Source organism: Conger conger, chromosome 11, assembly GCF_963514075.1.
Source record: "Conger conger chromosome 11, fConCon1.1, whole genome shotgun sequence".
Taxonomy (NCBI): Eukaryota; Metazoa; Chordata; class Actinopteri; order Anguilliformes; family Congridae; genus Conger; species Conger conger.
Genome location: NC_083770.1, coordinates 18,577,916 through 18,594,962, shown reverse-complemented (window position 1 = coordinate 18,594,962; position 17,047 = coordinate 18,577,916). Strand labels below are relative to the sequence as shown.

The following is a 17,047-nucleotide window of genomic DNA, read 5'->3' as shown; positions in this document are numbered from 1 at the left end:
AGCAAACATTCCAAAGATGTTCGGAGATAAAACGTTTAAATCCTTTACTATAGATTTCGACGCACCGAATGGGATACACGTTTTCTCAAGCGGCGATGTTGTTTCAGGGCGAATTATTTTCGAATTATCTAAAGAAATAAGAGTTAATTCGATCACTGTGATTGGAAAGGGAAAAGCAAAAGTTGCGTGGAGCACCGGGTCTGGAAAGAGTAGAAGACATTATTCTGCAAGAGAGGACTATTTTAATATGAAGAGCGACGTCATACAACAAAACGGTTTGGCAGCTTTGTATCTTGTGTAGCTCACATTAGCTTGCTGTCTTTGCGAAGTGTTAAATTTCCGTGTTTTTCGTTTACTGCGCAGTTGTAGTAGGGCAACTAACCAACAGCGTGTGCATTGTATGATTGTATTTGAGTGTTCACTTTTCTTTCCACCTTTACAGGGGCTATTGGTGGTGGCGAGACGGTACTTCGCGGAGGAACGCATGTCTACCCTTTCATAATGCCGCTGCCACAAGGGTGTGTAAACATAAGGCGTTATGTAAAATCCACTTTCAGGACAATTGACTCATTATGTTCGAATACTGTAGTTCAATTCTTCGGAAATGCCAACCATATGATGACACGTTTTTCTTGATTTTGCAAATAGAGATTTCCCGTCAGCATTTCAAGGGGTTCACGGCAGAGTGACCTACGCTTTGGTAGTTGAGATACACAGACCATGGCATTTTGCCAAGGAATTCCGGGCAGAATTTAATTTTGTCAGCCATATAGATGCCAACCACCCACAACTGCTGGTAAGCCAATGCCTGTGTATGTCCATGTTGTCATACAATTTCCACTTTCCGTGAATAATCAAGACCAATTTACATTCTGGACAGATGCAGGTGAGACCGGGGACCAAAAATCTTAGGTTTTTGTTTCATTAAAAAATATATACACTTCTTAGAGCGAAAAGTAAATCGATAATTTGACAATAGAACATCCGTACAGTACAAAGTAATCCCTGCCGATTACTATAGTTCAGACAATAGTAGCGGGAATGAAATTTTCAAAGTGCCCCGACTACAGGTCAATATTTTGTTTAACTGCATATGAAGCCATTCATGGAAAGAATGTGTCGGGAAAAAGTGATGAACGAATGCTACATAGGACTGAATAAGTGCACGGGGATTACGTGGAATATAGGCCTACAACGTTACATTAAAATATATTGTGGCTGATGCATTGATAATGTGTTGGAACACGTTACAATAGTTGTACTACTGCATGGCTCACAGTTTCTGTTTGCTTGTGAGAATGTGTCAAAACTGTACCATTTTATAATCCACTAGTCAGTGATTTAAATGACGTACAGTGGTGTGAAAAAGTGTTTTGATTCCTGATTTCTTATTTTTTTGCATGTTTGTCACACTTAAATGTTTCAGATCATCAAACAAATTTAAATATTAGTAAACACAAAAAGCAGTTTTTAAATGAAGGTTTTTATTATTAAGGGAGAAAAAAAAATCCAAACCTACCCTGTGTGAAAAAGTGATTGCCCCCCCTGTTAAAACATAACTTAACTGTGGTTTATCAAACCTGAGTTCAATTTCTCTAGTCCAGTGGTCTCCAACCCTGGTCCTGGAGAGCTACTGGGTCTGCTGCAATTAACTATAATCAACTGCTCTAATTTAATTTACTCACCTCACCTGGTTACCTGGGTCTCAACAGGTGCTGATTTTAAGGTGAAAACAAAAACCAGCAGACCCAGTAGCTCTCCAGGACCAGGGTTGGAGACCCCTGCTCTAGCCACACCCAGGCCTGATTACTGCCACACCTGTTCTCAATCAAGAAATCACTTAAATAGGACCTGCCTGACAAAGTGAAGTAGACCAAATGATCCTCAAAAGCTAGACATCATGCCAAGATCTAAAGAAATTCAGGAACAAATGAGAAAGAAAGTAATTGAGATCTATCATTCTGGAAAAGGTTATAAAGCCATTTCTAAAGCTTTGGGACTCCAGCGAACCACAGTGAGAGCCATTATCCACAAATGGCGAAAACATGGAACAGTGGTGAACCTTCCCGGGAGTGGCCGGCCGACCAAAATTACCCCAAGAGCGCAGCGACGACTCATCCAAGAGGTCACAAAAGACCCCACAACAACATCCAAAGAACTGCAGGCCTCACCTGCCTCAGTTAAGGTCAGTGTTCATGACTCCACCATAAGAAAGAGACTGGGCAAAAATGGCCTGCATGGCAGAGTTCCAAGACGAAAACCACTGCTGAGCAAAAAGAACATTAAGGCTCATCTCAATTTTGCCAGAAAACACAGGGTTCCCACGGTACCTGGAAACCATGGAAAACATGGAATTCATTTTTTCATTTTCCAGGTTTGGAAAAGTCATGGAAACTGAGCAAAAGTGAACACTTACATGGAAATTGAAACAGTTGTCCTGGAAAATTTTATTGGATGATGTGTAAAATTGTAATAAAATGAAACTATTGAGCACAGAATTAAGATGAGTTTATAAAAACTCTTTATATGTGAACAGCTTTTACTGTAGATACAAATGGATGATCCCATGTCGTAGAGCATGCTCTTGGCATCCTATCTGGTATATTGGATGTTGGAATTGCAGGCAACCTGGTGATATGGACTTTGAAAGTATAGTTTCGGATTGGTGGACTTCGGGAATAATAACCGAGAAACGTTACTCGCGATCTCAATAGAAGGGTCAAATACATGCATTTCCCAGCCAACACGGGAGCCTTGACTTCTACAGTGAAACTTCTTATGCAAGTTTATCCTCAAATGTAAGTAGCTGTGTGGCAAACCTGGGTTTATCAACGTTACTTAGTAAGCAGTGCAATCTTGCTAACTAGCTAGCTAGCTAGCAACTTGCTAGCTAGCAGTTTACACTAGAATTGTTGAGGTAAGTTTTACCTTGCTTTTAAAATACTAGAACTATGTTTGATCCCCATATGTATTTCACTCATTGACTTTTCCTAAAACCGTGTTATTCACCACATTTAGGGGAGTTTGTTTTGAATTTGGATTCATTAATGATGGTTAGCAAGCACATGCAGTGCAATCTTGCTTGCCAACATTCAGCTTGCTAACTAACTAGCTAGTGTTGGCTTATGAGTCTTACGTAGAAGGGGTAGTATGCCTACTCTTACTCTGTAAAAGCTTTTGTAAATCAAACTAATGAACCTAAAAGGGAAAACATAAGGCTGGTTCCCCTGTGGTCCCTTAGCTTAACAGTATAGATGTATAGAATCAGTCTGGTGATGACCAGACTGATTCTATACATCTATACTGTTAAACTAAGCTTACTAGTGAGGTTGCTGTACTGAGGAACCACAGGGGATATCTCAGTGGCAAAGAAGAGTATGCAGAACTGTGGAACATTATGAAATGTCTCTTCATGCTGTCTCATGGACAAGCTGCAGTAGAAAGGGGGTACTCTGTTAACAAGGATATGCTTGTTGAAAACCTACAGGAGAAGACGCTAATAGCAATGCGCTTGGTCCACGATGCAATGGCTGGGCACACAGATGAAGCTCTTCCAAAAGACCTCAAGCAACACTGCAGAGGAGCAAGGACAAGATATGAGATGTATCTGGAAGACCAGAAGAAGTTGAGAGAGCAAACCACCAAAGAGAAGAAAAGAAGGAAATCCAGAAAGTGAAAACAAAGTGGCAAAAAGTAATGACAAGTGCTGAAACAATGGAGAAGGAAGCACATGAAATGGCAGTCATGGCAGAGAAGAAGCACGATTTTACACTGCTGTCAAAATCAAATGCCTATCGGAAAGGGGTTGCTGATAAAAAGGAAGAGGTGGCAGCTCTAGACAAAGCCCTGAAAGAGCTGCAAGAGTCTGTCAATAAGTTAAAGCAATGAGGTATGTGCAATAGCCTTTATGGATGTATGAAAGATTGTAATATTTATTTACATTTATTTATTACACTGTTTTAGCTTATGGAGATGTCCAATTTTAACTCAAAATAACATTCTGTTTCAGATCTTCAGACTGTAGAGAGGAGGAGGAAGAGGAGTGGAGAGGGGGAGGAGCCAGGAGGGCACAGAAGGAAAGAGGGAGGAGGAAGAGAAGAGGGGAGAAGATGAAAGAGGAGGAGAAGAGAGGAGGATAAGAGTAGAGGATGACAGGAAAAGGGAGAAGAGTGGAGAGGAGTTGAGAAGAGTAGGAAGAGAAGACAGGAGCGGACACGAGAGGGGAGGTGTGGAGAGAAGAGGACAGGATGAAATAGGAGAGGAGTGAAAGAGGGAACATATATCAATCCCAGTGCTCATGTGTCTCAAAGTTCCAGTTCAATAAATTGTTGTTCATCTACAGCTTGTTGCATTATTTCATGCATTGATATTATCAATAAGACATAATCTCTAAGCATTTACAAAGTAGACTTAACTGGCACATCTTTTAAATCAAGTAAGTAGTCAGGTGTCCTAGGGGGTTGTGTGTGTGAGGGGAGGGGGGCGCGGATGGGGGTGGAAAGCTTCAGGGGCCTATAGATCATCACTTAATATGGTACCTGGAAAATCAGGAGGTGGCATTGAAAGCAAGCGTGGGAACCCTGAAACATCTTGATGATCCCCAAGACTTTTGGGAAAATACTCTGTGGTCTGACGAGACAAAAGTTGAACTTTTTGGAAGGTGTGTGTCCCATTACATCTGGCATAAAAGTAACACTGCATTTCAGAAAAAGAACATCATACCAACAGTAAAATATGGTGGTGGTAGTGTGATAGTCTGGGGCTGTTTTGCTGCTTCAGGACCTGGAAGGCTTACTGTGATAAATGGAACCATGAATTCTGCTGTCTACCAAAAAATCCTGAAGGAGAATGTCCGGCCATCTTTTCGTGACCTCAAGCTGAAACCAACTTGGGTTCTGCAGCAGGACAATGATCCAAAACACACCAGCAAGTCCACCTCTGAATGGCTGAAGAAAAACAAAATGAAGACTTTGGAGTGGCCTAGTCAAAGTCCTGACCTGAATCCTATTGAGATGCTGTGGCATGACCTTAAAAAGGCAGTTCATGCTCGAAAACCCTCCAATGTGGCTGAATTACAACAATTCTGCAAAGATGAATGGGCCAAAATTCCTCCACAGCGCTGTAAGAGACTCATTGCAAGTTATCGCAAATGCTTGATTGCAGTTGTTGCTGCTAAGGGTGGCCCAACCAGTTATTAGGTTTAGGGGGCAATCACTTTTTCACACAGGGCCATGTAGGTTTTCTCCCTTAATAATAAAAACCTTCATTCAAAAACTGCATTTTGTGTTTACTTGTGTTGTCTCTGACTAATATTTAAATTTGTTTGATGATCTGAAACATTTAAGTGTGACAAACATGCAAAAAAATAAGAAATCAGGAAGGGGGAAAACACTTTTTCACACCACTGTATATGTGGCATTCACGCATTATCAGTTAATTGAAAAATACTTTGGCGAAAAATCATTACTTGCATGGTGCAAAAACACAGATTTGTTAATAACTCAACGTGTTCAAATCATCCTGCCGCTCACACATGATAATATAGAGATAATAAGTGAAAAGAAAGCCATCATTCTTGCATGTTGTCTCAACGTCTCCCCTACCTGAAAGGAAGTTATGGTTGACTTTCCAGGAACCATTGGCGGCTTCCAATAGCAAGGAGCTGTGTTGTCTCTGCTGTACTTCAGGGTCCGTCGCCATGAACGCTTATGTGGAGAGGAAGGGTTATGTTCCAGGTATTGGAAAACTCCTCACTAATGCAACATTTACTGTACTGTGGAATGACTTCACATTCACCCAGGACTGTGTCCCAATATTCAAAAACAAGTACTAAAAGAAAGCGAAAAATGACTAGTATTAAAATCTGCTATATTTATTGAATGTATGTGGTGCTTTCAATGAAACATCAGTGAGTAATTTTTTTTCATATATAGAGTCATGGACAAAAGTATTGTATTGCAATTCTGTCAGATAATGCTCAGTTTCTCCCAGAAAATTGTTGCAATTACAAATGCTTTGGTTTTAATATCTTTATTTGTTTGGCTTGCAATGAAAAAACACAAAAAAGAATAGACAAAAATCCAAATCAGATATAATTTTACACCTAAATCAAAAAAGGGCCGGACAAAAGTATTGGCACCCTCAACTTAATATTTCGTAGCACAGCCTTTAGAAAAAATAACTGAAAACAATCGCTTCCTGTAACCATCGGTGAGTTTCCTACACCTCTCTACTGGAATTTTGGACCACTCTTCTTTTGCCAACTGCTCCAGGTCACTCAGATTTGAATGGTGCCTTCTCCAAACTGCTTTTTTGAGATCTCTCCACAGATGTTCTATGGGATTCAGATCTGGACTCATTGCTGGCCACTTCAGAACTCTCCAGCACTCCCTCAAACCATTTCTGAGTGCTTTGAAGTGTGCTTTGTGTCATTGTCCTGCTGGAAGACCCATGACCTGTGACTGAGACCCAGCTTTCTGACACTGGGCCCTACATTGCGCTCCAAAATTCTTTGGTAGGCTTCAGATTTCATGATGCAATGCGCACAGTCAAGGAGTCCAGTCCCAGAGGCAGCAAAGCAACCCCAAAACACCCTGGAACCTCCACCATATTTGACTGTAGGGACTGTGTTCTTTTCTTTAAAGGCCTCATTTTGTTTTCTGTAAACATTGCGTTGATATCCTTTACCAAAAAGCTCTACTTTAGTCTCATCTGTCCACAAGACGTTCTCCCAAAAGGTTTTTGGCTTCCTCAGGTAAGTTTTGGCAAACTCCATTGTGGACAGATGAGACTAAAGTAGAGCTTTTTGGTAAAGGATATCAAAGTATATCTGATTTGGATTTTTCTCCATTCTTTTTTGTGTTTTTTCATTGCAAGCCAAACAAATAAAGATATTAAAACCAAAACATTTGTAATTGCAACAATTTTCTGGGAGAAACTGAGCATTATCTGACAGAATTGCAGGGGTGCCAATACTTTTGTCCATGACTATATTTATGAAATTTTATAGCTTAGTAGCCTTTTACTGAGTCACTAGGTGTGGCACTGGTTTTGTTGTAGTCTCACACTATCGCTTGTTCAAAATGACCATAAATCGCTTCTCTTTCACAGGAGAAATGATTCAGATCAACGCAGAGTTTGAGAACTACTCTTCCCGGACAATCGTTCCCAAGGCAATGCTCGTACAGACGCAGACCTTCTACACAATCAGCAGATCATCGAGGAGAACTGTAATGAAAGAACTCGTCAAGATTGAGGGAAGGCACCTCATGCCCAATAGTACAGGAGTGTGGGGTGACCAAATGCTGCAGATACCTGCTAATACACCCCTCACCATCTCAAACTGCCAGATTCTGGAGGTGGACTACTATCTGCAGGTAAGCATCTTCAGAGTGTTGGACCAGTTTATGGCATCCTTACATTAATTTGAGTTAATTCCTGACCATATTCACATCTTGATTCATGTGACTATTGTTCATGATGTTGTCCTAACTTGATTACAGGTGAGTCTGAAAATTCCCAATGGAGTCAACCTCAAGGTTATTATCCCTCTGGTGATTTGCTCTATTCCTGTGGACCGTCCTCCCGCGGTCTTCTAAAAACCTCACAGATGCCTTGGAAATCAGACTGCCACTATCCTCAGTACCTGAATGGGTCTGTGCCTCGTGTTGTTTTTTATATCATTTTTGTAGGTTATGTAATATCACCACTTCGTCCATTCAAGCCAGGTCTGTACAGAATCTACAATTTCAGGGTTGCATTTTCCTGTCTGGAGAATTTTTAATCTCTGTATTTTGTATTGCCTGGTGTCTGGTTTATTACTGGCTAAATAAGATGTTTTAACTTTGAAGCTATTTACAGCACAAATCAATTTCCTTATCTCAGCGAAGGTTAGAGTTGTGCTACAGAAGTATGTGTTTGCCGGTTATCGCCAGACGAAAGGCCTCGTATTTGATTTGCAGATATTTACTGTAAATCTTTTATCTAGTTTTGAACGTTGATGCTCTTTTTAATCCTGATGACTCGAGAGTGAATGTGGCAGTCGACATTGGCTCAGGAGGTAAGAGCAGTTGTCTGGCAGTTGGAAGGTTGCCGGTTTGATCCCACCCTGGGTGTGTCAAGGTGTCCCTGGGCAAGACACCTGACCCCCAAGTGCTTCTGACGAGCTGGTTGGTGCCTTGCATGGCAGCCAATCACCGTTGGTGTATGTGTGTCAATGGGTGAATGAGATCAATTGTACAGCGCTTTGGATAAAGGTGCTATATACAACATGCAGATCATTTACCATTTGATGCTCGGTGAGATTTATCTTCATAAATTATTATTAATTCCATGCATATGTAAAAACATACCTGTATTTTTCTACATTATCTTACACAAGTAATGTATAAAAAAGTAAATACATTTCACATTCATATCCCAAATGCCATCTATAGTGTCTGCTGTATGTTTATACAGTGCATCCGGAAAGTATTCACAGCGCTTCACTTTTCCCACATTTTGTTATGTTACAGCCTTATTCCAAAATGGAATAAATTCTTTTTTTTCTCAAAATTCTACACACAACACCCCATAATGACAACATGAAAGATGTTTTTTTTGTTTTTTGTTTGCAAATTTATTAAAAATAAAAAACTAAGAAATGTACATAACTATTCACAGCCTTTGCCATGAAGCTCACAATTGAGCTCAGGTGCATCCTGTTTCCACTGATCAACCTTGAGATGTTTCTACAGCTTAATTGGAGTCCACCTGTGGTAAATTCAGTTGATTGGACATGATTTGGAAAGGCACGCACCTGTCTATATAAGGTCCCACAGTTGACAGTGCATGTCGGAGCACAAACCAAGCATGCAGTCAAAGGAATTGTCTGTTGACCTCCGAGACAGGATTGTCTCGAGGTACAAATCTGGGGAAGGGTACAGAAACATTTCTGCTATTTTGAAGGTCCCAATGAGCACAGTGGCCTCCATCATCCGTAAATGGAAGAAGTTCGGAACCACCAGGACTCTTCCTAGAGCTGGCCGCCCGTCTAAACTGAGCAATCGGGGGAGAAGGGCCTTAGTCAGGGAGGTGACCAAGAACCCGATGGTCACTCTGTCAGAGCTCCAGTGTTCCTCTGTGGAGAGAGGAGAACCTTCCAGAAGGACAACCATCTCTGCAGCAATCCACCATCAGGCCTGTATGGTAGAGTGGCCAGACGGAAGCCACTCCTTAGTAAAAGGCACATGGCAGCCGGCCTGGAGTTTGCCAAAAGGCACCTGAAGGACTGTCAGACCATGAGAAACAAATTTCTCTGGTCTGATGAGACAAAGATTTAACTCTTTGGTGTGAATGCCAGGCGCCATGTTTGGAGGAAACCAGGCACCGCTCATCACCTGGCCAATACCATCCCTACAGGGAAGCATGGTGTGGGGATCCCCCCATGCTGTGGGGATGTTTTTCAGCGGCAGGAACTGGGAGACTAGTCAGGATTGAGGGAAAGATGAATGCAGCAATATACAGAGACATCCTGGGTGAAAACCTGCTCCAGGGTGCTCTTGGCCTCAGACTGGGGCAACGGTTCATCTTTCAGCAGGACAACAACCCTAAGCACACAGCCAAGATATCAAAGGAGTGGCTTCAGGACCACTCTGTGAATGTCCTTGAGTGGCCCAGCCAGAGCCCAGAACATCTCTGGAGATATCTGAAAATGGCTGTGCACCGACGCTCCCCATCCAACCTGATGGAGCTTCAGAGGTGCTGCAAAGAGGAATGGGCGAAACTGCCCAAAGATAGGTGTGCCAAGCTTGTGGCATCATATTCAAAAAGACTTGAGGCTGTAATTGCTGCCAAAGGTGCATCAACAAAGTATTGAACGAAGGCTGTGAATACTTATGTACATGTGATTTCTTTGTTTTTTATTTTTAATAAATTTGCAAAAATTTTAAAAAAAACTTCTTTCGTGTTGTCATTATGGCGGCACGGATGGTGCAGTGGGTAGCACTGCTGCCTCACAGCAAGGAGGTCCTGGGTTCGAATCCCCGTCGGCCGGGGCCTCTCTGTGTGGAGTTTGCATGTTCTCCCCGTGTCTGCGTGGGTTTCCTCCGGGTACTCCGGTTTCCTCCCACAGTCCAAAGACATGCAGGTTAGGCTGATTGAAGAGTCTAAATTGCCCATAAGTATGAGTGTGTGAGTGAATGGTGTGTGTGCCCTGTGATGGACTGGCAACCTGTCCAGGGTGTATTCCTACCTTTCGCCCAATGTATGCTGGGATAGGCTCCAGCTTCCCTGCGACCCTGTTCAGGATAAGCGGGTTCAGATAATGGATGGATGGATGTTGTCATTATGGGGTGTTGTGTGTAGAATTTTGAGGAAAAAAATGAATTTATTCAATTTTGGAATAAGGCTGTAACATAACAAAATGTGGGAAAAGTGAAGCGCTGTGAATACTTTCCGGATGCACTGTATGCAGCATTTGCAACTGGTGCCATACAGGCTCATATCGGATATAACAAACTCCTTTGACCTGGGCTTGGGTAGCAGATGACTGACATTTGCAGTATTTTAGTGAGTTTTAGTGTCTAGAAAAGTGCTATATACACTCAGTGATCACTGAGGTAAACCAGCTTGTTAATGCAAATATTTAATCAGCCAAACATGTGGCAGCAACTAAATGTATACAAGCATGCAGACGTGGCAAAGAGGTTAAGCTGTTTTTCAGACAAAATGTCAGATTGGGGGGAAAAAAAATGTGATCTAAGTGACTTTGACTGTGGAATAATTGTTGGTGCCAGACAGGGTTGTGATTTTCACGCACAACAGTCTCTAGAATTTGCCGAGAATGGTGCAAAAAACAAAACACATCTACTGAGCAGCAGTTCTGCAGAAACACGTTGTTAATAAGAGAGATCAGAGGAGAATGGCCAGACTGATCGAAGCTGACAGGAAGGTGACAGTAATGCAAATAATCACACATTACAACAGCGGTATGCAGAAGAGCATCTCTGAACACACAACACATCAAACCTCTAAGGCTGCAACAGCAGAGGACTTAAAAAGTAAAAAAATAAGTCTAATAAATACCTAATAAAGTGCTCACTGAGTGTCGATACAATGATCTATCTTTCTATCTACATCTAAGAACAGGGAGAGGAGTACAGATTTGGCAAATGTGGTCAAAGACAGATGGCCAGTCTGAGATAGTTGAAGGTAAAAATATTGCATACACAGCTGCTGCTGTGCAACAGGGCCTACTATTTAAATGGGGCTCATTTTTAAATATGAAGGATATCAGGTGTAGCATCTAAATATGGCATATGTTCATAATAATACTTGTATATGACTTCTACTCAGGATAAGGGAATGCACTCGCAACAAAACCAAATATGGTGGAGAAACTAACAAATCACATGTTATTTGAGAATGGTGTCTGCCATTTGTAATCAGATTGTAGATAATAATCTATAGGCCTAATCTGAACATTGTTACAGTTTTTTACAATCATTTTCACAGTGTGCTTCTGAAACACACCTGAGCACATCAGTTAACATTTAGTGCAAAATGCACTTCAACCACCAAAACACTTAATATTTCACCCAAAAGTGACTCATGCTGCCATAACTATAGCATATGCTTTCTCCCATAAGACTACTTTATCACTCAATGTTCAATGAACTACAAAACAAAACAACTTGGAGCATTGGTAAATACATATATTATGTGTTTCCCTTTCCTCTATTTTTGCATCCACAAATATTTCAAGCCAAGCAGCTGAAGAAACTTTTGATCTGTTGGTTTGCCTCTCACAATAGATGTCATGACTGAGTGTGGTAAATTTACAGTAAATTGTAAATGAATGAAGGTTTTACTATATTGAAACCCAGAAAAACTATTTTTACTGTGTAATGTAAAACAATATATGATAAAGAAACAAATCACAAAAGCAACAGTATTCTTCAGAGGGTTTACAATATTTTGACATTTGTTCTCACAGTGCAATACACTGTAATTCTGAAAAGAAAAATACAATACAATCAATTACTCAAAATACATTACAATCAATAACAAATACATACCAAAAAGCAATATTTTCACTATATACAGTAATTTGCACATATATTGTCTGCCTATCAGTATCAGAAGTCTACTGTTGGCCTGGCCCATCCATCCTGTCCTCTGCATTTGGCCATAGATTTTAATCAACATCACTCCAAATGTTATCTCTTGCTATACACCGAGGAAAACATCTCTTTGCGTGCCTTATCCAGCCCTGGATGTGTTCCACTGTTATGTCCATACACCCAGCAGCCATTGCATCTAGAAGTGACATCTGTTCATGTGGGTGGTGGTCCTAAACCTTCACATATACCTTCAAAAACTTCATATTGGTATCTGAGTTCCTTGACACCCTCAGAGTTCCTGTCAAAGGGGACAGTGTACAACTGTTTCATCCTGATCTGATGTTTCTGTAGCACTCTTGAAATGATTGTAGTGCTTACACTGTCAGTGTTTGGCTCAGATCATGATTTACCAATGACCGTGGCTCTGATTTCATCAGACATAACTGTTCTTGCTCTTCCGCAACGTCTTCTTCCTCTGCCTCTGCCTGCATCCATTTTCCCCACCAAGGCTAAAGAATTCAAATGCCAATCCAAAGATGGCCCCTTTTGTATATGTGGTAACGGGGCACAAACAACAAACACCTGGGCAGGTTGTTCACTGAAATGACAGTACATATACAGCAGTAATAGCGGAAAAATCTCTTCAGTGACAACTACATCTATATTTACCCTATATACGTGCACATTTCAATGCAAGTATGATCACTTTTGCATTACATTTACATTTTACATTATATTTTAGTCATTTGGCAGACGCGTTTAATCCAAAGCGACTTACAAGTGCATAGGTTCTACCACAAGTCAAAGCATCACATCCAGAACTAGGAAAATACACCTGGACTGCTGTTCTAAACATATAGTTGTCATCATAAGTGCAATAATTTCTTTTTTTTTTTTTTTGGGGGGGGGGGGGGGGGGGGGGGGTTAGACAAGGATAGGGGTATCAGAAGGGGGGGGCAGGGTAAATCAGGAGGGAGGACTAAGGTAGAGTTTGAAGAGGTGTGTTTTGAGTCTGCGTCGAAATAGGGGGAGGGATTCTGCTGTCCTGACAGTGGTAGGCAAGTCATTCCACCACTGAGGAACCAGAACGGAAAACAGGCGTGAACGTGCAGCTCGACCGCCAGGTGCCCGTAGAGAGGGAACCGTAAGGCGACCAGAGCTGGCAGACCGGAGTGGTCTAGCTGGGGAGTAGGGAGTGATCAGGGATTGTATGTAATGTGGGGCAGTCCCCTTAGCAGCCTGAAATGCCAACACTAGGGCCTTGAATCGGATGCGTGCGGCAATAGGAAGCCAGTGGAGGCCAATGAGAAGCGGGGTGACATGAGCCGACCTGGGCTGACTGGTGATCAAGCGGGCTGCAGCATTCTGGACCAGCTGGAGGGGCTTGATGGCGCACGCTGGGAGACCGGCTAGGAGGGAGTTGCAGTAATCCAGGCGGGAAATGACGAGCGCCTGGACTAGGAGCTGGGTGGCTTTCTCAGTCAGGAGATGACGGATGCGGCGTATATTATACAGAAAGAACCTGCAGGTTCTGGCAGTGGAGGATACTTGTGGAGCCAGGGAGAGGCAGTTATCAAGAGTCACCCCAAGATTCTTTGCCGTACGGGAGGAGGAAACTACAAAGTCCTCCACAGTCAGTGAGAGGTCGATTGACGGAGAGGACTTAGCAGGGATGTAGAGAAGCTCAGTTTTGGCAAGGTTGAGCTTCAGGTGATGGGAAGTCATCCACGCAGAGATATGCAGTGAGTTTTAGTGTCTAGAAAAGTGCTATATACACTCAGTGATCACTGAGGTAAACCAGCTTGTTAATGCAAATATTTAATCAGCCAAACATGTGGCAGCAACTAAATGTATACAAGCATGCAGACGTGGCAAAGAGGTTAAGCTGTTTTTCAGACAAAATGTCAGATTGGGGGGAAAAAAAATGTGATCTAAGTGACTTTGACTGTGGAATAATTGTTGGTGCCAGACAGGGTTGTGATTTTCACGCACAACAGTCTCTAGAATTTGCCGAGAATGGTGCAAAAAACAAAACACATCTACTGAGCAGCAGTTCTGCAGAAACACGTTGTTAATAAGAGAGATCAGAGGAGAATGGCCAGACTGATCGAAGCTGACAGGAAGGTGACAGTAATGCAAATAATCACACATTACAACAGCGGTATGCAGAAGAGCATCTCTGAACACACAACACATCAAACCTCTAAGGCTGCAACAGCAGAGGACTTAAAAAGTAAAAAAATAAGTCTAATAAATACCTAATAAAGTGCTCACTGAGTGTCGATACAATGATCTATCTTTCTATCTACATCTAAGAACAGGGAGAGGAGTACAGATTTGGCAAATGTGGTCAAAGACAGATGGCCAGTCTGAGATAGTTGAAGGTAAAAATATTGCATACACAGCTGCTGCTGTGCAACAGGGCCTACTATTTAAATGGGGCTCATTTTTAAATATGAAGGATATCAGGTGTAGCATCTAAATATGGCATATGTTCATAATAATACTTGTATATGACTTCTACTCAGGATAAGGGAATGCACTCGCAACAAAACCAAATATGGTGGAGAAACTAACAAATCACATGTTATTTGAGAATGGTGTCTGCCATTTGTAATCAGATTGTAGATAATAATCTATAGGCCTAATCTGAACATTGTTACAGTTTTTTACAATCATTTTCACAGTGTGCTTCTGAAACACACCTGAGCACATCAGTTAACATTTAGTGCAAAATGCACTTCAACCACCAAAACACTTAATATTTCACCCAAAAGTGACTCATGCTGCCATAACTATAGCATATGCTTTCTCCCATAAGACTACTTTATCACTCAATGTTCAATGAACTACAAAACAAAACAACTTGGAGCATTGGTAAATACATATATTATGTGTTTCCCTTTCCTCTATTTTTGCATCCACAAATATTTCAAGCCAAGCAGCTGAAGAAACTTTTGATCTGTTGGTTTGCCTCTCACAATAGATGTCATGACTGAGTGTGGTAAATTTACAGTAAATTGTAAATGAATGAAGGTTTTACTATATTGAAACCCAGAAAAACTATTTTTACTGTGTAATGTAAAACAATATATGATAAAGAAACAAATCACAAAAGCAACAGTATTCTTCAGAGGGTTTACAATATTTTGACATTTGTTCTCACAGTGCAATACACTGTAATTCTGAAAAGAAAAATACAATACAATCAATTACTCAAAATACATTACAATCAATAACAAATACATACCAAAAAGCAATATTTTCACTATATACAGTAATTTGCACATATATTGTCTGCCTATCAGTATCAGAAGTCTACTGTTGGCCTGGCCCATCCATCCTGTCCTCTGCATTTGGCCATAGATTTTAATCAACATCACTCCAAATGTTATCTCTTGCTATACACCGAGGAAAACATCTCTTTGCGTGCCTTATCCAGCCCTGGATGTGTTCCACTGTTATGTCCATACACCCAGCAGCCATTGCATCTAGAAGTGACATCTGTTCATGTGGGTGGTGGTCCTAAACCTTCACATATACCTTCAAAAACTTCATATTGGTATCTGAGTTCCTTGACACCCTCAGAGTTCCTGTCAAAGGGGACAGTGTACAACTGTTTCATCCTGATCTGATGTTTCTGTAGCACTCTTGAAATGATTGTAGTGCTTACACTGTCAGTGTTTGGCTCAGATCATGATTTACCAATGACCGTGGCTCTGATTTCATCAGACATAACTGTTCTTGCTCTTCCGCAACGTCTTCTTCCTCTGCCTCTGCCTGCATCCATTTTCCCCACCAAGGCTAAAGAATTCAAATGCCAATCCAAAGATGGCCCCTTTTGTATATGTGGTAACGGGGCACAAACAACAAACACCTGGGCAGGTTGTTCACTGAAATGACAGTACATATACAGCAGTAATAGCGGAAAAATCTCTTCAGTGACAACTACATCTATATTTACCCTATATACGTGCACATTTCAATGCAAGTATGATCACTTTTGCATTACATTTACATTTTACATTATATTTTAGTCATTTGGCAGACGCGTTTAATCCAAAGCGACTTACAAGTGCATAGGTTCTACCACAAGTCAAAGCATCACATCCAGAACTAGGAAAATACACCTGGACTGCTGTTCTAAACATATAGTTGTCATCATAAGTGCAATAATTTCTTTTTTTTTTTTTTTGGGGGGGGGGGGGGGGGGGGGTTAGACAAGGATAGGGGTATCAGAAGGGGGGGGCAGGGTAAATCAGGAGGGAGGACTAAGGTAGAGTTTGAAGAGGTGTGTTTTGAGTCTGCGTCGAAATAGGGGGAGGGATTCTGCTGTCCTGACAGTGGTAGGCAAGTCATTCCACCACTGAGGAACCAGAACGGAAAACAGGCGTGAACGTGCAGCTCGACCGCCAGGTGCCCGTAGAGAGGGAACCGTAAGGCGACCAGAGCTGGCAGACCGGAGTGGTCTAGCTGGGGAGTAGGGAGTGATCAGGGATTGTATGTAATGTGGGGCAGTCCCCTTAGCAGCCTGAAATGCCAACACTAGGGCCTTGAATCGGATGCGTGCGGCAATAGGAAGCCAGTGGAGGCCAATGAGAAGCGGGGTGACATGAGCCGACCTGGGCTGACTGGTGATCAAGCGGGCTGCAGCATTCTGGACCAGCTGGAGGGGCTTGATGGCGCACGCTGGGAGACCGGCTAGGAGGGAGTTGCAGTAATCCAGGCGGGAAATGACGAGCGCCTGGACTAGGAGCTGGGTGGCTTTCTCAGTCAGGAGATGACGGATGCGGCGTATATTATACAGAAAGAACCTGCAGGTTCTGGCAGTGGAGGATACTTGTGGAGCCAGGGAGAGGCAGTTATCAAGAGTCACCCCAAGATTCTTTGCCGTACGGGAGGAGGAAACTACAAAGTCCTCCACAGTCAGTGAGAGGTCGATTGAC

At 42.0% G+C, this 17,047-nt stretch overlaps 1 protein-coding gene across 1 annotated transcript; it reads left to right on the top strand.

The window, feature by feature from the left end:
- The first annotated feature begins 108 nt into the window (after nucleotides 1–108).
- Nucleotides 109–7,711, top strand: LOC133141277 (arrestin domain-containing protein 3-like). Its single transcript, XM_061261773.1, has 6 exons — nucleotides 109–275; nucleotides 443–518; nucleotides 649–796; nucleotides 5,633–5,735; nucleotides 7,111–7,376; nucleotides 7,503–7,711. The coding sequence occupies exons 1-6, from the start codon at nucleotides 248–250 to the stop codon at nucleotides 7,596–7,598; spliced, it is 717 nt and encodes a 238-aa protein (XP_061117757.1). The 5' UTR covers nucleotides 109–247; the 3' UTR covers nucleotides 7,599–7,711.
- The last annotated feature ends 9,336 nt before the right edge of the window (nucleotides 7,712–17,047 follow it).